General features: G+C 53.9%; 1 protein-coding gene across 2 annotated transcripts in view; it reads left to right on the top strand.

Moving 5' to 3' along the window:
• ANGPT4 (angiopoietin 4) overlaps positions 1 to 24,043 on the top strand; it is a 33,135-nt gene extending 9,092 nt beyond the window's left edge. For both annotated transcript variants that reach the window (XM_037143155.2, XM_053671003.1), the window contains 8 exons: positions 5,895 to 6,050; positions 7,407 to 7,528; positions 10,319 to 10,560; positions 14,054 to 14,169; positions 16,210 to 16,311; positions 17,797 to 17,963; positions 21,496 to 21,626; positions 22,296 to 24,043. In XM_037143155.2, the coding sequence (XP_036999050.2) occupies positions 5,895 to 6,050; positions 7,407 to 7,528; positions 10,319 to 10,560; positions 14,054 to 14,169; positions 16,210 to 16,311; positions 17,797 to 17,963; positions 21,496 to 21,626; positions 22,296 to 22,456 (1,197 nt within the window). In that variant the 3' untranslated portion in view covers positions 22,457 to 24,043. The remainder of the gene's footprint in view (positions 1 to 5,894; positions 6,051 to 7,406; positions 7,529 to 10,318; positions 10,561 to 14,053; positions 14,170 to 16,209; positions 16,312 to 17,796; positions 17,964 to 21,495; positions 21,627 to 22,295) is intronic.
• The last annotated feature ends 2,741 nt before the right edge of the window (positions 24,044 to 26,784 follow it).

Genomic DNA, 26,784 nt, shown 5'->3' on the forward strand with positions numbered 1-26,784 from the left:
ATTTACCCAAGTCCACACGGCAAAGAAGGGTGAGGTCAGAGTCATACTCACCTACACCAGACACCCCCCCCCCCTCAGCCTTTGCACGCACCTTTCCCTCCTGCTGGAGTTCCCTTCCTCCCAGCTTTCCCACAGCCGGGCCTTTCTCTCCTCTGAGCTCAGCAGCCGCCTCAGCTGAGGGTTTCCCTGCCGCTCTGGCTACACTTGACTCTGACCTCCATCATTACCCCATCTCCTGCTCTTCACCGCACCGCAGCTAGTGGGGCTCAAGTGGTGGATTTAGCGGCAGTGCACCAGGATCAGATAATGTGCCCATTTTGTCACTTCCTGATTCGCTAGGATTGGGTTGGCCACTAAGCCCGTTCAACTTTCTTCTGTAAAATAAAAGACACAGTTTTCATTTTCACCGATAACTTCATTGATTTGGATATTTTGAGTATGTCAGCTATCTCCTGCTATTGGCTTCTAGTGGGCAGAGGCCAGGGGTGCTGCTAAACATCTCCCAATGCATGAGACAGCCCCACAGCAAAGAATTATTTGGCCAAAGTGTCAATAGTACCATCACAAACCACTTTTGACACTTTTGGTCAGTCACAGCATCTTCTCCACACACTGCACAGATCTTTTTGTGTGTGTTCAGTTGTGTTTTTACCTTTCATGAAATAATAAAGCATATTTTCCTCCATCTTCAATATTAAAATGGTTGCGCAAAAATTCACCAATTCTGAAAAAAATGTTAAAAGCACGCTGATATGACAGCTGCCACAATACAATCTAACAAAAGTGTTCTGAGTGAAGTTCAAGACAACTAAGCACTACGAGAGCTATCGTACAGAAAAAAACGAAAGGAACTTTCTGGCCAACCCAATACCTAGGAAAGTGCCTGGCATGGGGCAGGTGCCCAAGAAATGATTCCTGAGGGAACATGTGAGTGACACTCAGGGTCAGGGGTTACTGTCAGGAAACCTGTTCATTATGATGATATGATGATGAGATATATATATATATATTTGAAAGAACCATGTGTTGGTGGGCTTGTTTTTCATTGTTTTTTTATTTCATATGCAGTGAAATTCACCCTTTTACACACAGTTCTGTGCATGATGACCGATGTGTGCAGTCATGTAATCGCCACCATAACTATGACACAGACATCCCCAAACTCTGAAAGTCTGTGTGTCCCTCTGTAGTTAGTCCTTGCCCCTGGCTCCAACCCCTGTCAACCATGGATTCTGACTTTTCCAGAAAGTCATATAAGTGAATCAAACAGCATGTAGCCTTTTGAGGCTGGCTTTTCTCACTCTGTGCAATCCATCTGAGAGCCTTCAGGTCGTCATGAGAGTTTTTTATATTGCTGAGTGGAGTCCATTGGATGGATGGACTGAAGTTTTTCTATTGGTCAGCTGAAGTAGCTTTTATTTAAATCGCGCAGAAGAAAAGAAGGCTTGGTGCTGAGAACTACACATCCATAGATGCTCACCCGTTGTCTTTCTGAAATATCTTTCTTCCTCTCCCAGCCCCACCCATCAAAACCCCTTTCATTCCCTTTAAGGCCCTTTTCAAATGCCCTCTGCCCCATAAGAAGCAGGGTTTACTGTCTCCATGTCACAGACTGGTAAAGTGAACTCAGAGAAATGTAACCCTCAACTATGAGAGACCCACAGCAGGAGTGGGATGGAGCCAGAACTCAAACCCAGGACCAAGAAGAAAGGGGGGAGGCCAAGGGTCAAAGATCAGCCTTTTTGCAGGCTGGAGGGGTGCTGGGAATCCAGGCCCTCGTTTCCCATCTGAGCCCTGAGAACTTCCCAGCATGAGGGTGACAGAGAAGAGGCAGGCCCCACGGTGTGGGGGAGGCTGTGGCAGACCCCATTCCCTGCCCCTGCGTCCATTGGGATCCTTCCCCCACCCTTCCAGCTGTCTCCTGAGCACCCAACCCCCACCACACAGGCTGACGTTAGTCACCAGAGCCCCACCTTGGCCGTACTGGCCCATCTGGCCTGCATCACCCATCCCAGAGCTCATGCTTGGTGTGGCAAGTTGGGTGACAGGCCCCAGCTGCAGGGGACCTTTCCCACCCAGCCACTTGCAGCCAAAGGACAAATGAGAGACCGGTGAGGGTGCTGAGGGAGCTCCTGTCACTCGAGATGACCCCAAGCAATCCTGAGGTCCCGCCCAGCTTTGCAGACCCGAGGAAGCCCCCAAGCAGGGAGTCTTAGAACCCAGCCCACCATGTAGTGACCTTAGGCGAGTCTTCTGGGCCCCAGTTTGTCCATCTGCACATGAGAAGCTTGAGGGGGACACCCAAGAAGGTCTTGTGGTAGGAATGAACTTGCCGTTTCACAGCATGAAGCAGGAACTCAGGGCCTGGGGGCCTATATTTTAAACCAGGTCCCAGGGGGTTCGTGACTCGTGGGAAAGTCCAAGGGCAGCCTCAGTGAAGCTCTGCTTCCCCTCATCCACCCAGATGCACCCTGACCGGCCACATGCTGGACCCCCGGGGAGCTGGCTGAGGTGTGGTGGGGACGGCATGAGGGTATGACCCTGGAGATGATGGTAGCTGGCTGGGGACAGAGGGAAGTGAACCAATTCAGAACTTGCATTGGGATCATAGTGGCCGGAACTTCCTAGTGGACTGAGTGTGGAAGGTGAGAAAAAGAAGGGTCCAGGATGAGGTCTGGGTTTAGGGCTTAAGGACTGGGGGGGGGGGTCCCTTTACTGAGAGGGGAAAGACAAAGGGGGAACAGGGTGGGGATGCAGGGACAGGGTGGTGGGCTCTGAGGAGTCAAGGGTTCCATGTTGGGTGCTGTTGCTTGAGATGCTTATTGGAAACCTCTGTGGAGACAACGAGTGTGTGGGATATTCAGGGGAGGAATCAGGAGGGGGCGTGAAAGTCCTGGGGCCCACAGAGCACCTACCCACTCAGGGCCCTAGTACATTTGTGGCCTCAGACACCTTGGTGTCTGATCCTGGGTGAAGCATATGGAAGCCTTTTCAGAATAATACTTTCAAATGCAAAAAATAAAAGCATAAGAACACCCAGTGATGTTGCAATTGTAATCAAAATATTAACACTAAAACTAGCCCTGGCTGGTGTGGCTCAGCGGACTGATTGCCAGCCTGCAAACCAAAGGGTTTCTGGATTGATTCCCAGTCAGAGCACGTGCCTGAGTTTCAGGCCACAGACCCAGTAGGGGGCGCGAGAGAGGCAACTACACATTGATGTTTCCTCCCTCTCTCCTTCCCTACTCCTCTCTCTAAAAATTAATTCATTGTTAAAAAAAACACCTAAATCTGTGCCCTAGCTATAGCATTATTGAGTGTTGGGTCCAAGAATGTCCATAATTCCAGAGTCATAATGAGCAAAAACAGTGGGTTAAGATACTGCAACACGTATGTTGCAATGAAAGTATGCATGATTTCTGTTGGTAATTAAGTCCCTGGGATTGGCTAATAGGGCAATAATATGTGGCCTTTTTAATTACAGGTTAGAGAACAAAAGATGTAATTAATTTTTTAACACACATTCATGGACTCTCCGGAATGCTCTTCACATTAAGGTCCCTTGATCTCAGGAGAGAGATGAGGGCCCAGCACTGAGCCGCCACCCACAACATGTAGGAGCCTGGTTAAGGAGGAAATAGCGGGGAGGTGATGGGGCGAGAGAAGGAAAACTGGGGGAACGTGCTGCCAGCAAAAGCGAGTGGTCATCTGGGTTAAGTGCTGCTGAGAACACAGAGTGTCCCTTGACCCTGCCTTGTCGAGGAGGCCAGACCAAGGCCGAGGCCAGACCAAGTCCAAGGCCAGACCAAGGCGAGTTAGAGTGAAGGGGCTTGGGGGGGGGGGGGGAGACAGGCAGGGGCTGGGGTGGGGTGCACAGGATTCGACGGGATGGGTTATATTTTCTTAAGTGTGACAAATACACAGCTTTTATCAAATTATTTTTATGCTTTTTTTTCCTGTATGTGTGAAGTACACCATAATAATGTTCTTGAATTTTTTAAGGTGAGGGCGAGGATGGAGGTGAGGAAATGGAGGCAATTTTCTTAAGATGTTGTACTGTTGAGGGCACAGAGAAATCCGAAGCGCAGTTGAAGGGGTCTCTGGGGTCCGGGATCGTTTTTCCTTACTTTTCAGAAGGGAACTGTTGAAGCACGTTTGTGTGCTGCAGGGGACAGCGCGTGGGGGGCTGGGGATGCAGCAGCAGACGGGGGGGGGGGCAACAGGACAGGGGCTGGAGAAGCTCGGAAGTGCTTGTCCCCCTGGTCCCCAGTCCCCTTTGTGACTTGTATGCCCACTTGAGTGTGTATCAGATTCACTGGATGGCTGGGCACCACCCGGAAGATTCTGATTCAGCAGGTTTTGGGTGAGATCTAGAAATGTTCATTTCAACAAGCTCCCTGAAGATGCTGCTTCAAGGACCACATACTGGAGAACCAGCCTTCTAATCAGTACCAGCGTGCCCACATGCGCCCCCTTCAGGATTTGACCTCGCACTGCAGTGGAATGTGTTCATTCAAAAGCACTGTAGGGAGGAAGGGATGGGAGTAGACCACGGAGATGGTAGAGGGGAGAAGAGATGGAGGAGGAAGCAGTCAGAGCCTGGCCCCCCAGACAAGGTTCCCACCTCTCTCCCTGGGGACAACCAGTCTTCCAGGGGCCCTGACAGCTGCCCCGCGGGACCTCATGGAAGACGGAGGGAGAGAGTGAGGGAAGAAGGTGGAAGAGGGGAGGGGGAGGGGGAGTGGCAAGAGACCAGCAGGAGTGCAGAATGGAGAGAGAGTGGAGGAGGGGCACGGAGCCCCAGAACACACTGTTCACCTTTGCAACTTGACCCGGTGTCACAGCCGCACCAACTCCTCTTGCTCTAGGGAAACAAAACAAAATAAAACAAAAAAACTAGACCTGTCAGAGAGATGAACATTATCTTGTCCAGTCCCAGGACTTTCAGGCTGGGAGAACCCTTGGAGACTGGCTGGACCAGCCTTGTTTGGCAGATGGAGAGGGGCAGGAAACCAAAATGTCCAGTTTGGCAGATGGATCTGCAGCCTCTTGTTCTGGGAAAGATGTGTCCTCACCCTCCGCTGCTGGCTGTCCCCTAGGAAGCTGGAAAATGGACATGACCATTGCTGACCCTTGCGGCCATCCTTTCCCATCAGTTCACTGAACGCACATTTACTGGGCACCCAGCATGTGTTAAGCATTGTGCTGGAAGACACGGAGATAACGTGGTGGGCAGCACCAAGTTCCTGGCTTTACGGAATCGACGTTCCCAGAGTAAAACAGGCAACAGACAGATAAATAGACAATATAAAGTCAGGGATTGCTAAGAAATCTTACCTGATAGGTAAGAAAAACCTGAAATGACATGAGGGAGTGAGCCATGCCAGAGGGGATGATGGGGAGAGGGGGTTCCAAGCCGAAGGAACAGCACAGCATGTGCCAAGGCCCTGAGGTAGGCACATGCTTGCTGTGTTGGAGGATGTCATAGAGGCCAGTGCTTCTGGAGTGAGCAAGGAAGAGAGGAGTAACAGAAAATCAGAGTGGCATCAGGAGGTCCGGCCATACAAGAAGCTATAGTTGTAGCAGACTTTGGCTTTTCCTCTGAGTACGAGAGAAACCCTGGGAGGGTTTTGAGCAGAAGAAGAATGTGATTTAACTCAGATTTAACGGGACCCCTCTGGATTCTGAGTGGAGGATGAACTAGACAGAGAGATAAGAGTAGAGGCAGAAAGGCCAGGGAGAAAGCTGCAGAGACAGTCCAGGCGAGAGGTAATGATGGTCTGGCATGGCAGGGGGGCCCTCCTGGTTGTTCTGTGTCCTTCATGGACACATGGAAGGGACAGGAGCCTTCCCTCATCCCCTGCCCATGACCTCAGCCCATGGTCTCCTTACAGCTAGAAAGGTACATCCAGAGGAACTTGAGGCCAGAATTGACGCAGGTACAACAGCACATGGTCCAGAACCAGACGGCCACCATGCTGGAGCTGGGCACCAGCCTCCTGAACCAGACCACGGCCCGGGCCCACAAGCTGACTGACGTGGAGGCTCAGGTACCAGAGGGTGCACGGGCGGCACCGGGGGCCCTGTGGCCAGCCAGGCTGGCTCACAGCCAGCCTGGGTCATCTTGCCTTGACCTCTGTTCCTGGGTGATGTCAGGGCCTCCTCTGGGCCTGCAATCCCCCTGGGGCCCCTTCCCAGGACCCTGTCACAGAATCGTCTCCCACCAGGCCATGAGTCCTGGGGGTGACACTGGGTTTGGCTCCTTGGTCTCTGTGACTCCAATGCCCAGGTCTATGCCGGGCACTGGGATGAGGGGGCCAGCATGCTCCCCCTGCCCTCAGGGGGCTCACAGTGCTCCAGGGGAGATGGATAGTAAACAGTTCATTTGACCTCAAGAGGCCAGTGACTGAAAGAGGAGACAGATGGGTACATGGGAGGGTAAGTAAGTGAACGGATGAAAAGGTGACTGACAAATGGGCTTGACTTTGGTGAGCCCTACTATGTTCCAGGTACTGCTGGAGGTGCCTGGTTGGAGTTTACACACTAAATAAAACAGGTATCTATCCCTACCCCTGCGTGTGGTGGGAGTGGCCTCAGGGATGAGCTGCAGGTTGAGACAGTGAGACCAGGAAGGCCAGGCAGGCACCACTGAGAAGGCAGGATTGAAGCACTTACTGGGAGAGCAGCCCAGGCAAGGAACATAGCACGTGCAAAGGCCCAGAGGCAGGACCAGGCTGCCAAGCTCCGGGAACCTCAAGAACACTGATGTGGCTGGAGTGGCGAGGGGGCGGCTGGTGGGCGAGGGGTCAGAGAGGTGGCATCAGAGGGCCTTGAAGGCCACAGTGGAGACTGGTCTTCTCCACTTTATGAGTGGGAACCACAGGGAGATTTTGAGCCCAGGGGCCACATTTTAAAAAGCTGCCTGGGACTGCCGAGCAGAGAATGGACTGCATGGGACAAAGGCGGGAACAGGGGGTGCTGTGAACAGCTGACACAGGACACAGAATGAGCAATGACGGAGGCCAGGGCCCAAGTGGGGCCGTGGAGGGGGAGGGAAGGAGTCAGGTAGCTGTTTGGGAGACAGAGCTGATGGGCCTTGCAGCTGGATTAGGTGTGGAGGTCAAGGGTGAGTCCCCCTGGGACAGGAAAAGCAAGTTCAGAAAGCAGATCATAAGCTCAGCTAAGGCCTGTGAGAGAGTGAGTGAGTGAGCGAGTAGATGAATGAATCAATGAACAACCACAGATAATAACTACTGGAAGGGTGGAGACAGATCAGCAAGGGTGGAGACAGATCAGCCAGGTTCTGGAATGGCAAAACCTGCGGGCAGGTAGGCAGCTGCTGGGCAGGCCCCTGCAGGGCTTACATAGCAGTCCCCACCCCCACCCCCTCCCGCTTGCCGAGGCAGGTACTGAACCAGACATCAAGGATGAAGATCCAGCTGCTGGAGACCTCACTGTCCACCAACAGGCTGGAGAAGCAGCTGTTGCTACAGGGCCATGAGCTCTACCAGCTGCAGGGCTACAACAGGTGGGCACTGGCATGTGGCCAAGAGAGGGGCCAGGGCCCAAGCTGAGAGCCAGGGCCGGGAAGGGACCTGAGTGAGCATGAGAGCCAGACCTGGGTGGGTGCCAGGGCCAGGACTTGGAGCTGGACTTGGGCTAGTGCCTGTGACAGGGGCTGGGGACAGAGCTGGAGACCTGGATTAGGACCACAGTGAGGGACCATTGGGGGGCTACGGCTAAAGCTGCAGCTAGGACTAGGCATGGGCAGGGGCAAGGACTAAAATCAGGGTTGGACACCGGACTGCAGCTAGGAGTGGGGGTGGACACCAGGGCTGGGCTGAGGCTGGGGCTGGGCTGGGGGCCAAGCAGTACCGGGCGTGTCTGCCCAGCGCTGGGTGGGGACAGGGACAGACACTCTCCTGGAGCTCAGAACACCCTGATTCTTTCCCCTCCCTCCCTCCCTTCCTTTTTTCTTTCCTTCCTTCCTTCCTTCCTTCCTTCCTTCCTTCCTTCCTTCCTTCCTTCTTTTCCTTTCTCCATTTATTTATTTCATAAATTTTAAACAGCTTTATTGAGCTACAATTGACACGCCATACAATCTGCCCTGCACATTTTAATGTGATTCCTTTACTTGTAAATAAATGAATCTGATCTCATTCACCAATTTCCCTTCTCAGCAGCAACCACAATGACCAGTTTCCTGTCTGCACTGGTGGGGAATCTCTGAATTCATAAACAAATTCGCATGAGAGAAACACCCATGAAATTACACGGGGAAGGAGTCATGGGGTACATCTAAGGCAGAGAAGCAGACACCCGAGGCTAATTTCATCTGAGTTTCCAGCTGAGTAAAGAAAAACCTGCCAAGGTCAGGGTGCCGGAGGAGGCCAACACACCCACAGAGGCAGCCTCTGGCCTGTGCACAGGGTGAGGTGTTACTTTTGCTCACGCAAGAGGCCCAGATAAGTTCCTAGGTGTCACCCAGCTCCCTCTGACCGGGTGCAGCTAATGGTAGTTCGTCACCTTCTCATTCTTAGTCTCCCATCCCAAGGTGCGGAGGGGGAGGGCAAGGACTGGGACACTTTCCATCACTCAGAATTGGCACCAGGGGCCTACAAATCAGCAGAGATGAATGTCACCAGTAGGGTCTCATCCATGCAGTTGGCTGAAATTCTAGAATCTGAGTGTGCCCAGAGTCTCTCTCTTTCTGCGATGTGATTTGGGATCCAGGGGAGATTCCATCTTCCCCGGGCTGGACTTAGTGTTTCAGTCTGGAGAATGGGCCGGCATGACCCGACATATGAGAAAACCTCTCCCTTGCCCTCAGCCACACGCTCACCTGCAGCAGAGGTAGCCGCTGTTCCTGGTTCCTTCTGTGTCTGTCTGTCCATTCAACCAACAATATTATTTGGGGGAAAAAAAGAGGATTATTTTTTGAGCTCTTACCGGGCATCAGGCGCTATCACAGACCAAGGGTTACAGAAGTGAATGAATACACAAAAATCTCTGTCCTGGTAAAGCTGGCATTCACTAAGCTAGTATTCCAGGTTTCTTATCAATAGGCATGAATAATCCCTTTTTTGTCCTATTTAAATCCAAATGTAGCATTCCACTATTCTGCACCTTAGTTTTGGCTGGGTTTTTTTTTTTTCTTTTTTCAGTTATCCAGGAAATGGCTCTATAAGTGCATGACACCCTGGTGCCTTCTTTTCTCCAGCGTGTGTGTGTTGTACGGCCGTCCTGCATTTGTCCCCATGTCCCCACTTAGCGGGCACTGAGGTTGTTTCTGATTTTGTACAGTTGCAGCCGGCGATGTGGTAAACAGCATTCCCTGTCTCACCACACACACAGGAGCAAAGCTGTGGGATAAAAACACCAGCCACAAAAGAGAGCCGAGTCAAAAGCATTTCTTTAAAAAAAACCCAAAACTCTTCTTTTTAAAAACTCATTACAAAAATGCCTCCTGTTCGTATCATCAGCCATCAGAGACCCGTGTAAAATGAAAGGGAAAGCCAGCCCCCCACACACGGTCCCCCCAACTCCTCTCCAACTCCATCCACTCCACACCGCTCTGCAGAAGTGGCAGCACTCAGGGGACACACTGTCCCTTTTCCACCTGCACAGCCGCCACTGTGTCCTCCCACCGTCTTTCCACACCTCTTCCTGTAAGTCCACCTGCAACCCTCTGTGTTTACATTAATACTTTCCCCCTTCTCTCTTTTTTAACCTCCCACATGTGGGGTTAGACCAGGGGCACTGATGTGCCAGGGTCGTCCCACGCCAAGTCCTGAGCATCTTTCCAATTCTGTGCACCCAGCTCTGCCTTCTCCCCCTTCGTGGCTCCAGAGTATTTCCCGAGACACCAGACAGAACAGACTCTGCCAGCCTTGGCTACTGGGCATGTAGGCTGTTTTGTTTTACCCTCTCACAGCCCGCCTCCCACCGGGCATTCTCCCCACTGGCATTCTCGCCCTCTCTCCCAAGGGGGGGGCGTTACTTCCTGATAGTGGACTGCTGAATCAAAGGGCCAGCAGACTTGGGATTTGATCCTGGCCACCTGGTTGCTGGCATGTTCCTCCCACCCCTACTTCTTTTCTGTACTGGACCCAAATCCATCTTACTCTTCTCTCCAGTCCTCATTCTCTGCCACCGACCTCTGGGCTTTGCGATCCTGAGCTGGACACTCTACCTCTCTGAGCCTCAGCGCAGGTCTGTAACTCACCCTGGGACCCAGGGGAAAGCGTGCAAGTGTGGCCACCTGCTGGGGACTGCGGCGAGCTCACCTCTGTGCGCCCTGCCTCGCCCCTCCCCGCAGTGCCCTGGAGATGCGGGTGGAAGCGCTGGAGACACAGCAGCAGGCAGAGCTGGCCAGCCTCCGCGGGCAGAAGGAGCAGCTGCGGCGTCTGCTGAGCCGCCAGAACGGCGCCCTCGCCGACCTCCAGCGCAGCCTGCGTGCCACCAGCAGCAACTCCAACCTCCTACAGCTCCAGCAGCACCAGCTGCTGGAGTCGGTGCGGCACCTGTTGAGCCTGGTGGCTCAGGGCACTGGTGAGCCGGGTACGCATGGGGCGGGAGGAGGGCGGGAAGGGGCTGGCCGCAGACACTGCTTACCCAGGGGCCTGGAAGCCACCACCGGAAAGTCCTCACCCTTCTACCACCACTTGTGAGACGGAAATAACGACAAGCAGTGATAATACTGCGTCAACAGTCCCAACAGGAACCAATCCAGCCTCTTCTCCCAGACTCTGTAACTCTGGGCATGCCCCTGTGCCTCTCCTAGCCTGTTTCCCCATTTGTTTAATGGAAACGATGATAATAACAAGGACTCCACCAGCTTAGACTAATAATTTTGGATTCCAGGACCCATACTCCATTCCCACTCGCTTGGGCTTGCCCCGCCCCTCCCTGGGCCTCAGTTTCCCTACCTACAGAATGAGGAGGTTGGATTCAGCTCCCCTGGGAACTTCACTCACCCTAATACCCTTGCCCATGAGCCCAAGAGGGTGAAACAGAAGTGACCACGCACCCCTGGCCCTGACTTCTGAGAGCAGAGAACAACGCATAGGCCAGCTCCCTATCCCTCACCGGCTCCTTCTCACGGGGTTCCCTGGGGGTGGCCAAGGCACCCCTGGTTCCGGCTGCAGTCACTGAGCCAGCAAGCACTTCCTGAGCACCCACCGAGGGCCAGGCCCAGAGCTGGGTGCCGGGCTGACAGCAGCGAACAACACAGTCATGGCCTGTGTCTCGTGCAAAAATGCTGACCCTTCCTTTCTGTGGGTCTCGGAGGGAAGGAGAAGGAAAGGCGTAGTTGTTGAGTGCCTACTATGTGCCTGAAGTTCTGCTAGCAGTGTTTCTGAACTTTCCAGACCATGAAAGGCCTAAAAAATGCTGTGGTAGGGAAAGGGAACTTCAGCCTGGGGCAGTGGGGAGTCCCTGGGGAAGTGTGAACAGGGCAGGCCTGTTTTATGGAGCTTGATCGGAACTATGCGGTGGGGGAGAGAAAAAGACGCAGGAAAGGGCTCCTACTGCTGCTGGGTCGAGATGGGAGTCAGGAAAGCCTTAAGAGCACCCAGAATGTGGCAACAGTGTTGGATGCCAGGCAGCATGGCTGGCAGCGATTTGGGAGCAGAGGATGGCACCATGGCTCCATCTAAGGCTGGCAGACACTCTGAATGGGGTGTGAGACCCGAGGAAGCTACAGGCAGGAGAAGCAGATACGTCCAAACCATGAGCTACAGAGTGACCCAAAGCTATTACCAGCTGGCGCATTGCCCTGGCAGGGAGGCCGCCGAAATTAATCCCACGTGTGGGTTTCTTGTAGCTCAGCCCGGTACATGGGGTCCTGGCATGACACCTCTCCCCAGGGGCTCACCACTAACCCAGTCTCCAGCTGTGGCCCAACGCCTGCTCACCAGGCTGGGGGACAGTTGTGTTGGACACCTCACCTCGGGCACCCTTGGCCGAAAGGCCCTGTTCTCCTTCCCCACTGTCACCAGGGACAGGCAGTAGGGTGTCGTTTCTCTTCCCATCTGAATGGGGACACTGAAAGAGGATTAGCCACTGGGTGTAGAACCGAAGATCGGATGGAGACAGACGCCGGAACCAGGCATCCTTGAAGCTTAGTTAGGAAGCCTGTGTCGCTTTGTCCTGGGGAGGGGGAGGCTGGCAGTGGGTGGAGAGCGCAGGGTGTTCAGAAGGTGAGGAGGACAGGGACACAGGCAGGAAAACCCCGATGCATGCCCCACGTCGGAAGCAGCCTTCGTTAACACAGCCTGTGTGCGCAGCCTCGTGTGGGCTCAGTGGGGGAGACCCAAGGGGAGTGGGGAGTGGGACGGGCGCAGGTTTTGCAGTCAGACAGAGCAGAGTTCAAGCCCTGGCTGCTTCACTTACTAGCACTGCGACTTTGCCCGAGTCATTAAACACCTTAGAGCCTCAATTTTCCTCACCTCTATAATGGGAATCACAATAACATCTACTTCATAGAGTTCTTGTATAGAGACCAGATAAGTTCATGTACATGAAGGGGCTGAGCACGGTGCCTAGGACTGAAATGGGACCGTGCTGTACAAATTACCAGCCTAGAGATTCAAAGGGACCCGGGCTGCGGCCAGCTCTGCCTGCTGCATCAGCACCAGCCCATGCTTACTGTTATACCCCCTGAAAACATTTTTCCTGGCCTGACGCTGCCCCTGGCAGCACCTGGGTAAGAAACGCTCCAACACATAGTAGATATTTCACTTTTATTGATATTATTGTAAATCCCCACTCACCTCTACGCCTGCACCTCTCCCAGGCTTGGCTGGACTGCAGTTTCCCATGGACCAGGGGCCTGAGAGCAGGGGCCCCGGAGACTCTGCCCAGGGAATGTTCTGCACATGGCTTGGGGCCTTAATCATTTCATCTGTGATCTAGGAAAAACTGCCTCCTTCTAACAAGTGCCCCAGCTCCAGGGCCTAGGGTCCAGGTTCGAGTACAAGGCCCAGACAGGAAGTCCTGCCCCCTGGTAGCCTCCTGGTTCCTCATTGGTGAGGATACATATCCATCTGGAATTTTAGCCCCATTCTTGGATAACCACCTTACCTACAGATCGGATTCTGTGGCAGAGTCGCAGCTCAAACTCTAACCGGATCCCACTAAAAGGGGGCAGAGAAGGGAATTTGAAGCCCTCTCTGTTTATTTGTCAACGGTCACTTTTTTCAGGCCAGGCCTGAAGCCCCCGGGGCTCACTGGGATTTGGTCATTAACTTCTTCTACTGAGAGAAGAAACATGGGCTCTTAAGACCAGTGGTCAGCTCCCCAGGACTGCAGGGATGTCCAGCTGAGGGGTGGCCTATGGAGGTGACCCCGGGCCTCCCACCCAAGGGAGCTCCAGGGACAGATCCCCGGGGTGAGGGAAGGCTCCGCCCCTGCCAGCGTGTGCCCTTGAGCCGGTTACTTCACTCCTGGGCCTCGGTCTTCTGGTCCGTGGAAGTGGGGAGTACCCTCTCCACCGCAGCAGCCTCATCTCTGGCCTCCCTGATTTGAGTCTTATCCCCTCCCATCTCCATTCCACACTCCCTGACACAGTCTGAGCTACTCAGCCTGGCATTCAAGGCTGACCTGGCCCCTGCTGAAACCTCAGCCTCACGTGCCCTTCCTCGGTGGCCCTCTCTCAGCCCTGCTCCCCTCAGGTTGATCAAACAACCCCAGCTCTCTCTGGCCTCAGCCCTGTTCTCTGGTGTGAGTCGTTTCCCCGCCTGGCCTCACTCCGTCCCCCTCATCACACCCTGTTCGCTGCACACACCAGGACTGTTCCCACCTTGGAGCCTTCGCATATGCTGTTCCCTTTGCCTGGAACACCGTATCCGGCACCACTCAGGGAGCTCCTGCTCTTTACCCAGGTCCCAGCTCACTCTCACTTTCTCTAGGAAACCTTCCCAGGTCTGATTCTTCTCCCTGTCCCCAGGGACTCCCAACCCGGAACCTGGCACAGAACAGGCGGGAGTGCGGGCCAGGCCCCTCCCCTCTCTCCTTAGTTCACTCTGGTGGTTTTCGGTTTGTCCCACTGCAGCCTCCGTCACGGCAGCCGAGCAGGTGTTCCAGGACTGTGCGGAGATCCAGCGCTTCGGGGCCAATGCCAGTGGCATCTACACCATCCGTGTGGCCAATATGACAGAGCCCACGAAGGTGAGGGGGCTCTCGGGGGCTGAGGCTCTCAGAGGTGTTGAGCCAAGGGCCACAGACAATCACCCCCCTGCCTCCATCAACTTCAGGCCTGCCCAACATTTTAGACTTCAAAGAAGGTTGGGTGGCCCTCCCTTCTGAGCCCTGCACTCAGCCTGGGGTCAGCTCATGGGGTTAAAGCAGAAGTTGCCAAATGTGAGTGTATCCTTCTCCTGCATCTTCTCCAGAGATGCTGTTACGTTGGAATCACAGGAAAATATTTCTCTGTTGAAGGTCATGTCAGCTGATGTAGCAAACAAACCCTGAAATTCCAGGGCCTTAACACAAAAAAGTTCCCTTCTAGTTGACACAGAGTCAGCTAAAGGTAGGAGTGGGGGCTCTCTGCTCCGCGTGGGAAATAAGGGGCTCTCTTCCGTAAGTGACTCTCAAGGCCGCCCTGAGCTTTGAGGTCCAGTGATCAGGTGGGAAGGGGGGTCAAGGGAAAGTGTGGAAGTCAGGAGGGAGGGTTTGGGGGCCAGGCCCAGCAGTGGAAGGGTGTGGGAAACAATTTGCCAGTATTCACACTTGTTACTTCCCTTTTTAATTTCCTTTCAACCCTCCTGAATATATCAAGGTGAATGGCTCAGCCTGTTTTCAGATCATCCGCAACACCCTGGCCACACTACCCTTTCAACACAGGAGACCAGACTCACAATTTCTAGCTAGACTTTCACAACACTGTCTTGTTTTCATTTATTTTACGATTATCTGAACAAAGGCAAGTGTTACTAGTTTTCAACTTACACTACTGACTTCTTTTTAAAATACATTTAGTCTAAGTATTACTTTAGTGAAAAAAAATTTCAAGTAAATATTCTACATGAATATCATGTTTAAGTAAATATTCTATGTGAAATTAAGTATTCAGCTTTGGTGGAATTTGGGAAGGTGTGAATGGCTGAAATTTGGGGACACTGATAGAGAGGGAAGAGCTGGCCTTGGAGGCAAGAGATCTGGAATCGAACCTAAATTTTACTTTAGATTCACCTGCCTTGAGCAAGTCCCTTCCCCTCTCCAGGCCTCGGTTTCCCTTACTGCACCCTCTGCTACCCTCGCAGCAGATGCCACTGTCTTCTCTCACTCAGCAGGCCTTTGCCATCTCAGAGCCTCTACTCCTGCTGCTCCTTCCACTGGAAATGCCATTCCCACTCATCTCTGCCTGGCAGACACATTATCAATCAAAGCCCTGTTCCAATGCCACCTCCTCTGGGAAGCCTTCCAGGGTTTTCCAGTGGCTCCTTCTTGAAAGCTCCCCTTGTAGCTACCCCAATAGTCTGCCTGCACCATCACAGCCTCCTCCAATTCAAGCCAATGCTGAGGGTTGATTTATGTCTGATTTGTCTCTGACTCTTTCTCATCCAGGGCTAGGCACCAAGTTTGTCCTCACTGAACATGGGACATGTAATGAACTGGCTGGAAAAAATAACATGTGAGCAAAGATAGACTGAAAGATGAGATTGCCCATAGGTGGTAAGCGTTTTGAGAGAAGGAACTCTGTTTTTCTTATCCATATTGGCATCCAGTGCCTTGAATGGAGCCCAGCACACAGGAAGTGCTCAGAAAACATCTGTCCACTGAACAGAAAGGCATTTCTTGAGTCTACACTGTGTGCCAAGCACGTCACACCTATCAGCACTTAATCCTTACGCAGCCCTACAGTAGTAACAAGTGAAAAGCCTGCGTTTATTCAGAATGTTCTTTAGATGATTCCTCTCATTTAATTCTCACAGCCACCCCAGTTTGCAGATGAGAAACTGAGGCACAAGGAGGTTAAGGTATTAATATCCCACTTTACAGATGAGGGAAGAAAGGTTATGAGAGGGCATCACTTGCCCTTTAGAAAATGATGACAGTGGATGGGGAGTTTGAGCCTGGATCGTCCTGATGCCCTTGACCACCAGGCTCCCCATCATCTTGTTGGCCAGATCACACTTGAGCTGGCCCCTATCTGGCTTCCAGCTGCCTCTCAGGGCACCCAACCCCTGCCCCCACCAATTCCTTCAGGTTTTCTGTGACATGGATACCAATGGAGGTGGATGGACCCTCATCCAGCGCCGTGAGGATGGCAGCGTGAATTTTCAGCGGAAGTGGAAAGATTATAAACAGGTAACATTACTGCCTTGAGGCAGGGGGTGCTTTTCAGCCCTGAAACCTGGTGTGGGAGATGGGTTGTTGGCAGGGAAATGGTTTGTCCTTAAGCTTTCCAGGACTCCATGCTCTGAAATTTAACCTTTTCTTGCAAGTTCTAACATACACCCTAATAATGAAAGTTTAACTTTATGTTTTAGTTTTTGGAAAATACAACATATATTCATTGCTTTTAAAAAAGTGAAAGAATACAAAAAAAGAAACAGAAAAATAGTAATCTTGTTCTCCCACCCCTGGCTGAATTGCTTAAACGAATTTCCTTGTCTTCACACACATACGTGACCATGTGTGCTGGAGAGATTTTGTAATGTGCAATTGTTGGCTAGAAGACCATGTACGTTTTACAAAATGAGAAATAGTGCTCAATTGTTTTCCAGTTTTTTAATTAAATTTTGAATAAAGGACTTTTGGCAAGCTGACTGAAAAACTCAAAAGTTTTCTAAAGCAAAACAAATGAACGAAGACACCCACAAGGAAATGCAACAATATTATTTTTTTGTGCCTGCTGGCTGTCCATTTGATATAAGCTATGAGTGTTCTTGAACCTACTGGGTCTTAAACAGTCGTTAGAATGGCAAAGAGATATAGGGTGCTTGGATGCAGAAACACACAGAAGAGTGCTGAGTATTAGTAATCAGTGGTACAGCAAGACTGGAATGGGGGCAGTGGGGCTGAGGGGTGCCCTGTCCTTGGTGCTGAATTCTTGTTCTCACCGAGGGCGTTGGTTTGTAACCTAGGACACCGGTGACTCCTATTTCTTTACATTTCTTTATTGCTGAATCTTCTCTTCTTCAGTATTTAAAGTGTTTTTCTTTATTCTTTATTTTTATTGTATTTTTCCATTACCATTTACCTCTCTCAGCCCCCACAATCACCACCCTGGTGTCCAAGTCCATGAATCCTTTTCCCCTTTGGCTCTGTGTTGCAGAAATTTTACAGTGGCTTCCAGGTCCTTGAACAATGTGTACTCCACCATTTATGCAGCTGAATAAAATCTTTAATTGTTAAATTGGGACTTAACATACATGCACCAAGTACATGAATCTTAAGTATCAGACTCAGTAAGTGTTTCCATATGTGTTTGGCCACGTGGCCACCCCTGAGAGGTGGACACAGGGCACTCCCAGCGCCCCAGGAGCCCCCATGCCCTCCAGTCTGTGCTCCCCCAAAGGAGGTTGTCATTCTAACTTCCATGGACACAGATGAATTTTTGCCTGTTCTCAAACTTAATAGGAATGTGGTTCAGTTACTTTTAACGGGCTTTTACATTAGCAAAAGTCTTTTTGCCCTAGAAGTTGGGGAGCTCCCTCCTCCTCAAGTCTGCCCACACTGTACTTTGTGAACTTCATCATCAGGCAAAGTGGTTTTGGATAAGTGGCCCCAGACCCTGGCCCAGCCCAGCTCTTTAGCATACAGCCCGCCCTGACCCCCCTCTCCTCCTAGGGCTTCGGTGACCCAGCGGGGGAGCACTGGCTGGGCAATGAGTTGGTGCACCAGCTCACCAGCAGGTCAGCCTACTCTCTGCGTCTGGAGCTGCAAGACTGGGAAGGCAACAAGGCCTATGCCCAGTATGAACATTTCCAGCTGGGCAGCGAGGAGCAGCTGTACAGGTGGGCTCGGGGCCCAGGCTGGTGGGTGGGCTGAGGACCCTTGGCTAGTGACTACCGAGTCTGCACCAAGGGTCAGTCCCTGGGCGTTTCCTGTTCCTACCATCTGTCCCCCATTTGGGCACACGTCACAGGATCTGGAGGCAGCTGGTTAGCACTCAGCACATCCCAGCCACTGGGTGGGGTGGGGTGGACAGAATGTTGCTGATGCTGCCATCCCTCAGAGCAGGAAGGGCCTTCCAAGGTCAGTCACCCAAGACAGTCATTTTACAGAGGCCCAGAAGGGGAGAGGCGACCTCTCCAGCTTGTCTTGTGCTGTGGGGAGAGATGAAAAGACCCTGGGCTTGGAATCAGGGGACTTGGGCTCATTCCAGCTCTGCCCTAGCTTGCTTTGTGAACTTGGAGGAGTCAAGGCTCTGGCCTCTCTGCTCTTCTGCTTCTTAACGACAAGATGAGCTTAAATATGAGCACATCATAATATTGTCAAGGTCTTTCTCCCTCCCTCAGCCTGGCCCTTGGCTCTGTTTAGGAAAAGGAATGAGCACTTACTGAGCACCTACCGTGTTCCAGGCACATTACTCTATTTAACCTCCCACTGCACTCTGAGGTGAGCATTGCTGTACCCCCTTTAGTGATGTGGAGACTGAAGCACTGAGGTGATGCCTATAATGGGTGGGCATCCCCCAGACAAAGAAAGTAGAAAGGGCATCTCAGACAGTAAGAATATTCTGAAAGAAGACAGAGAGAGTTGACATTCAGCTGGCCACAGATACCTGCAACCTGAGCAAGCCTCTTTCAAAGGCTGCTGAAGTCACAAGGAAGAGTCCCTGCTCACTGGGGGCAGAGATCCCAGAAAGCACAGTGGAGTCTGGAAAATGCCAAAGGAGGGCCAGGGGGAGAGTGACAGAACAGCCACTGGTCCCATGCCACCACCGCACAGAATCAGCCGGCTGGTGAGGTGCGGAGGATCCCCCTAGGGAAGCCAGAGGCGGCAATGTGTTAGCACAGTCAGCAGCTGGGGCATGGGCATCGGGGCAGGAGGGGCACCCTTATTCGTCAGTCACAACAATGGGGACCTCTAGAGCCCCGCTGGGGTACATGTGTAAGCCTGAAGAGAAAGTGGTCCACGGGGAGGGAAGGGGAGAGGCACAGACGAGACGTCATCACACACGGACACCAGGCATGTGCCTCTCGGAGGCACTCATCCACCAGACGTGACTACATGTCCAAGCATCACACGTGCACATGTGCAGGGGCTCGCCACACCCCTGGGGCACACGCAGAGCATAATACCACACAAGTGCACAGCTACACAAACATGCACAGGCACACACCCAGACACATGTACAAATGTCCCCCACAGAATCACTTGCAGGTAAATCATGCACAACTGCAGGCACGCAAGCAGATTCCAGAGCACACCCTTGCACCCACTACAGATATTCTAGCACAAACTCAAATGAAACACACACGAGTGGAACGGTGGCATCCAAATGCACACACCACAGACACCTAGACTCAGGTGCAGGCCCACGGACACATGGAAGATGCACCTGCCATATCTAACTTGGCGATCCCCAGGGACCTGTGGGTTTATATGGGTTCCCTGGGACTGAGCTTCGAATATACTCAAAGCACATTTGAACAATGGGTCCAGTGGGGTTAGCTGGTCTGTGACTCGGGGGTCCCCCAGGGGTCACAGACCCCCATGCTGGCTCCCAAAGGGGAGAGGAAGAGAGGCAGGGCCTGAGCTGAGGACTTGGGCGCAGGAGTGAGACCAGGACTGCTGGAGCGGCCCACAAGAACCATCGGCTTTGTTCAGCCCTGATTTCACACAGCCCCAGACTGAGTCTGACCCCAAACCTCACTCTGCGCCCAAGCCTGGCTCTGAACTCACCTCACTGAGCCCTCGAGAGGAGCTCACCTTGGCAGGAAGGAAAAGTCAGGACCATATTAGTGGGCGGGCCAGCCTGCCCGCCCCACCCTGGGAGCCCCTGGCCAGATGGGCCTCTTGGATGGGCAGTTTGCCACAGCAGTCAGTTAAGCCCCTGGTGGCATGTGTAAGGGCACAGTTAGAGCCTCATGGCTGGTCACAGCCATCAGGACCCTGAGGGACATGTCCCTGTCTCACCACAGACAGAGCCCGTGGGTAGGAGTTGCAGGGACCTCACCAGTCTGTATGTCCAGGCCCCACGTTCCTTCCGGACCCCACTGGGAAAATCTCCCAGGCCCCGCCCTGGAAGAACCAGAGCTTCCCCGTGCCGCCCGGACCGCAGCTGGCATCCACCTGCCTTCACCCGCAGGACCTTCTTCACTGCTCCCAAACTGGCTGCTCACCTCAGCGGCCAGTACAGCCCCTTCTCCGCTGCAGGCACCCAGCACTCTCCGACTAGGCAGGTGGAGGCCTGTGGCAGCTGTGTGCCAAGGGAGCACGGGGACAAGTGACATGCAGTGTTGCCTGTGCTGAGCATTTGTCACGTGTCAGCGCTGCTCTGCACCCACCACACACTGAAGTCATGGGATCACAACAGCCGACCAAAGCCCTCACTGTGGGGTTTTTCATTAAAAAATATTTTATGTATTTATTTTTAGAGAGAGAAGAAGGAAAGGAGAAAGAGGAAAACATTAATATGTGGTTGCCTCTCACGCGGCCCCTCCTGGGGGCCTGACCCGGCCTGTAACCTGAACCAGCGACCCTTGGGTTCGCAGCCCGGTGCTCAGTCCACTGAGCCACACCCGTCAGGGCCCCTCACTGTTCATATACTATCATTACCACCTTAAAGATGAAGAAACTGAAGCTGAGACATGAAGTAGTCTGCCCAAGGTCCGGCAACTGGCGAGAGGCAGAGCTGAGACTCACAGCCCAGCAGAGAAATACAAACCCTCCCCGACCGGCTGCAGATGTGGAAGTCACAGGGATAGGGGCGGGGTTCAGCCAGGGCAGAGATCTAAGTGGGCTGGTGTGGTCAGAGAAGGCTTCCTGGAGGAAGTGGCTGGATGTAAGGAGGCATGACGGGGCTGGGGTTTGCAGATGGTCAGCAGGGGAAGAAAATGCACGTAGCTCGAAAGTCAGGCTCCAGGGGCTGGGATCTGGGCTCTCCCCCTTGTCGTTTGAGCCCTTAGGCAGGCTCCTTGGGTCCCTGGGGTCTTTGTTTCTCATATGTACAATGGGAATAACTGAGTGTTGTAAGGACTAAATGAGATGAATCAAACCATGTAAAGTGCTCTGAACAATGCCTGGCACAGCGTAGATGTTTTTTTTAAATGTTAGCTGTTGCCCTCACTGTATTATTATCATAATCATGCTCACTCCTGTGTAAGACTCAGGTTCAGCGAGACGAGGGAGGCCAGGCACGCGGTGGGTGCTCAGTCCCTGAGAGGCAGCAGGCAGGGAAGGCAAGCTGGGAGGGGAGATGGGCCACGCACCCCAGGCTGCAGCTCCCTCCCCCGGAACAACAAGATCGGAGCCCCTTCCTCAGCCGGCCCCAGCCTGACTCCGGGCCCCTCTCCCACCACCACCTCTGGTGGCTTCCAGGCTTTCTCTGAGCGGGTATAGCGGCTCGGCGGGGCGCCAGAGCAGCCTGGTCCTGCAGGGCACCAACTTCAGCACCCAGGACTCAGACAATGACAACTGCCTCTGCAAGTGCGCCCAGATGTTGTCTGGAGGTGGGTGCCAGGTGGGGGAAGCCCCGTCCACCCACAGATGGGAGTTAGGAGAGTCCGCCTGAGACACAGAGAAAAGATGGAGACAGACAGAAACATCCGAACTGGCGTGGAGACGGAATTACAAAGGGAGAGATGGAGAAGGGAATGCAGACCAGGGACAGACAGAGAGGAGCACGGTGTGTAAGAGACAGGCGGGCCCAGAAAGACGGACGTAACCATCAGAGAGAGATGAGAATGGACTGAGAGAGACCCACGGAGTGACAGGCAAGCACAGAGACCACCAGGGAGAGAAAGAGACCCACGGGGTGTGGAGACTTGGAATGACAAAGAGCGTTGGAACCCCATGCAGAGAGGGGAACAAGGAGACTTTGAGGGAGCGGGGAGGAGGTCAGGGAGGGAGAGAGACAGGGACGTAGAGGGGTTGGGGAAACGGTTGGGGGTGCAGGGGCCAAGAGGGGCAGCCAGAGTCCAGGGCCACCCTCCAGAGGCCTTCGGCTGGGTGTCTGGGAGTCTCCCTCCCACCGCCATGCCCTCTCCCACCCAGCCCGGTCTCCCAGGAGCTGGTTTCCTGGAGGAGGCAACAGCCCGATTAGTCTTTGGGGTAGGGGGCTGCCTTCACCCGACTGGTGGGCCCCCAGCTCCCCAAAGCCTCTTCCTCTCTTCCACCAGGGTGGTGGTTTGACGCCTGTGGCCTCTCAAACCTCAACGGCATCTACTACCCAGCTCACAACCACGTGCGCAAGCTCAACGGCATCCGCTGGCACTACTTCCAGGGCGCCAGCTACTCACTGCGCGCCGCGCGCATGATGGTGCGCCCCCTGGGCATCTGACAGCAGCTGCGTGTGGAGGCTGGACCCACAGGAGGAGACAGGACTTGGTATTTCCTGGACAAGCAGGACCCAAAACACAGGACACAGTGCCAGGGCCTGGGCCTGGACTCCTGGGTCTCCTGAGCCAGCCCTCCTTGCCCCAGGGAGTCCCCAAGAGTCAGCTGTGTCCCTGTCCCCTTCAGGTTGTGAAACGGTGGGCATTTAGGCATTTGTGTCTCTGCAGGATTGCTCCTCCTCTTCCCTCCAGTCTTCTGCAGGGGTGGGGGCGATGTCAGTGTGAGGGTCACGGTGCCCTGAATGAGCGGGGAACAGACAGCTTGACTCCTCAAAGGAATGCTTCACTCACGGTACAATTTCAGGCAGGTAGGAAGGTCCTTGCAGGCAGGAAACTGTTTAAATGAAGACCCAGATTCTGTCCCCAGAGTTAGCAGGCAGGCCATCTCCTGTCCCAAGCTTTCTCAGCCTTGAGATGTCCTTGAACTTTCTGTCCAAGGCTGCATACACCCCATAATAGGGGTCACTACTTTCACCCCACACTGTCAACTGCTCCTGGGAGCCAACACCCGCAGCTCAGCCCTGGTCTCGCAGGGGCTCCAGGAGATCTAAGAGAGATTTCTTTACCCCCACCAGGCCCCAGAATGTGCCCCGCAGAGAATAACTCCGACTCCCCTCTCAGAGTACCCATGGTCAAGTGCGAGGGAAGCACCAGGCGAAAGCGATGTGAACAGGCGCCCCTAGCCGCAGGACTCGGGTGAGCCTGTATGTGACTGCCCATGTAGGGGCTAGATAGCGGGCAGCTCCGTCCAAATTTACTTGTTTGAAAACGGGCCCTGTTTATTCCAGAGCATCTCCGGGGCTGCGGATGCCTCTGGAAAAGGCTAGTCCTCGACTGTCATGAGGAGGAGCCCCAGGGCGCCATCCCCCACCCCCAGCTACTCACCCTTTCTGGCCATCAGAGCCACAGTGGCGGTCTCAGGCAGCCTCTCAAAACAACTGGAAGGGAACTTTGGATTAAGGCAGACATACACCATCCCTGCAAAAGGGTCTAGAACTAAATTTCCTGTCTATGCCCTGGGCCTTGAAGTGTTCTTCAAGGCTCCTTCTGGCCCAGGAGGCCAGCTCACTGCGTAGGGCTGCCCTCGGCGCTCCATGTAAGCCCAGCTCGGCCCAGCGCAAGTACAGGCACAGCTGGAACTGTCCTCGCTGCCTTGGGCAGGACACCAGTCTCTGGGTCCCACCCTCCCAGGTCTAACCCGGGCCAGGAGCCCCTAGCCCTGTCCTCCTGCCCCAGCCAACATGGTGCTACAGCTGGGGCCTGGGGGGCCGGGGGCTCCTCGTGAGCTTCTTTCAGAGGACAAGGTCAGAGAGGGGCCACAGCCACTCTGCCACCCACCCTCGTCACTGTGTCACCGTCTCCAATCCCAGTGAGATCAACACCCATCTACCCTGTTATTGGGTGTCCAACCTGCAGCCCGCGGGCCTCACGCAGCCCAGGACGGCTGTGAGTGCGGCCCGACACAAAGTCGCAAATTCACTTAAAACACTATGAGATTTTCTTTTTGTGAATACATGTCACAGTGTATTTCATGCATGGCCTAAGACAACTCTTCTTCCATTGTGGCCCAGAGACGCCAAAAGGCTGGACACCCCTGGGTGGTGCCGTGGGCAGGGCCCCGAGTCAGTCCAACCTGCTGTAGTTCTTGGACATGAGGCCCATGGCTCAGCCTCTCAAGCCCCCATTGCTACGTCCGTGGAATGGAGAGGACGACGCCCACTCTTCTCTGGGCCGAGGCAAGGAGATGCGACCGTGTGTGTCAGCTTCGGAGCAGAGCCTGGCACGCGGCAGGTGCCTGATAAACACTAGTTCCCAAAGAGGCGATGGGGGAGAAATCGGCCCCTAGTGCGGGTCATCCCCTCTCCTGGACCCAGCCAAGGCGAGCATTTATTGCTGTGTCCACAGCATCTATTTTTACTCTGCCATGTGCTAGAGAAAGGAGGAGGGTGAAGCTGTGAGCACCAGGGACAGACCCCTCCGGAGGGGGCGAGGGCCCAAATCCCTGTCTGCGCTGGAGTTCTCTGGAAAGGCTGAGAGGCTGATTCGGGTCACTCTCGGACACCTGTTCTCAGACACTCACCGCTCCCTCTCACCTTCCTTCCTCCTCCCGGCCAGGACTCTCCAGCTCAGGGCGTCCAAACCCTGTCCTAAGGAATGGATTGGCTCACAAAACACGAAGTCTAGGAATGGCTTCAGGTGCAGTTAGATCCAGGGGACTCAAATGACGTCCCTCTCCATTCTCGGTTCTGCCGTCTGCCACGTTGACTTCATTCCCAGTCATGTTCTCTCCTGACAAGACGGCCCCCCCAGTCCTGGGCTCGTGACCTCCCAGCTCAGCATCCCTAAGGCAGAAGAGCTCACCAGTCCCAGCAAAGGCGCGATTCCCTCCAGCCAGGCCTGGTCCTGTGCCCACCCCTGTACTTGTCACCATGATTCTCGCTGAGCAGACCTGAGCCGCATGATTATGCCCAGGACCAGGGGAGCAGGGTCAGCCCCACCCAAGCCACGTGGACAAGCAGTGGGCAGCCAGCCCTGTCTCAGGAATCAGGGATGTGGGAAGGCAAGAACCAGTGATCACATTTCCTCCCTCGGTCTCGGTGACTGCCATCTCTTTCCTCTCCCTCTGTCTCCTCTCCCAGCCTCCCTGAGCCCCAAGGGCTGGCCCCCAGCTCCAGCTCATCCCAAGTTGCTTCAGACTATCAAGGTCACAGCTGGGTCCTGCCCAGGAAGTGTCAGACCCTGGTTCATAGTACTGGCTCTGGCCCTGGACCAGAGCCCCTTAGCCCTCGATGAGCCTCTGTTTTCCATCCGTGCAGTAAAGATGGTCCCCTGCAGACCTCTGAAAGCCCTGGGACGAGACCAGCTGAAGGACCCCAGGCAGCACAGTGCCCTGGGGGCGGGGGGCAGGTGCACAGCTGGAATGTCTCCTGAGGGCCACCTGCATCTGCAGGTTCCTATGCAGACTCCTTGTCACCTCTCCCCACAGCAGACCAGTGTTCTCCCCATTTTAGTGACGAAGAAATTCGAGCTCAGAGAAGGAAAGGGCTCCGTCTAAGGCGGCACAGCCAATCACCGCCCCCAGTGCACGGGCTCCTGTAAGCTGCCTCCTTGTCCAGCGTTCTCTGGAGGCATCTTGACACCGACCACAGAAATGCTGGAGTGGTATCCCCCCCACCCACCAATACCAACGGCTGAAGAAACTCTCTGGAAAGCTCTCCGAGCCCTGTCTGTCTTTCCCACTGGAACCTGGTAGGTCCTGGTGGAGCCAGACAGACAGGAGGAGATCTCTGCATGCTCCCAGCAAAGGCGGTTTCCGCGCTGGGGGAGAGAGGTCACTGTGCCACCCCAGAGACGACAGCCACGGGACAGGTAGAAGGTGGCCTTTCCAAGGAGTAAGGGAGGAGCCAGCATAAGGATGGATTGTCTTGGTGGCTGGGCACTTGACCCCTTTGTTCAGATTTTGCACCCCTCAACATCTGTGTGAGCCTTCACCTCTGCCATTTAAAAATGCTTCAGGAAGCTATCATCGTTGCCTTGGCGACACTGGCAGCAGCGTCGTTTGACGGAGCAGCCCTTTGGAGAACGGAGTCTGGTCCGGGCCATGTCCAGCATAAATATGCTACTTTCTTGTGTGGGACTAATGTGGGAATGCACAGCTGCTGTCCTCATGCGGCCTGACGGCAGAAGTGCAAAGGCCTTTAGCGTCCAACCCATCCCTGCCCTACCCAGTGAGACCCCTCTGAGCCTCCCTTTCCGCCTCTGCAACAACGAGGAGACTGGGATCTTGCACAGAGAAGTCGTGCAGGTTTAACGTGAAGGTGGACGTGCAGGCCTGGCACATGCGTTCACACACACATTCATCTATTCACACGGTGACCACGTCTTGAGGACCCGCCTGGGTCAAAGCCTAGAGAGGTGACAGGAATGGAGCAGTGAACAAGGAACACGTCCCAGTTCTGTACTCACACAGCTTGACGGTCTAGAGGGAGACACTGGCCAAAACCAAGTATTCAAAAAAAATTTAAAAATGAATCTATTGCAATTAAGGAAAATAAATAGGAGGTAGAAATAAAAGATTACAAAGGGCCCAACTTAGAGTAATCAGAAACAGCCTCTCTGAAGAGGTGATTCTTAAATTGAGGGCAAATATGGTGAGGAAGAGGCAGCCAGGAGGAGAGTGGTGGGAAGAATAGGAACACTAGAGGAACAGCATGTGCAAAGGCCCTGGGGTGGTCATGGGGAGGCCAGTGTGGCTGGAGCGGAGTGAGCAAGG

Source organism: Artibeus jamaicensis, unplaced genomic scaffold (genome assembly GCF_021234435.1).
Source record: "Artibeus jamaicensis isolate MK-2021 breed Jamaican fruit bat unplaced genomic scaffold, CSHL_Jam_final contig_685, whole genome shotgun sequence".
Lineage (NCBI taxonomy): Eukaryota > Metazoa > Chordata > Mammalia > Chiroptera > Phyllostomidae > Artibeus > Artibeus jamaicensis.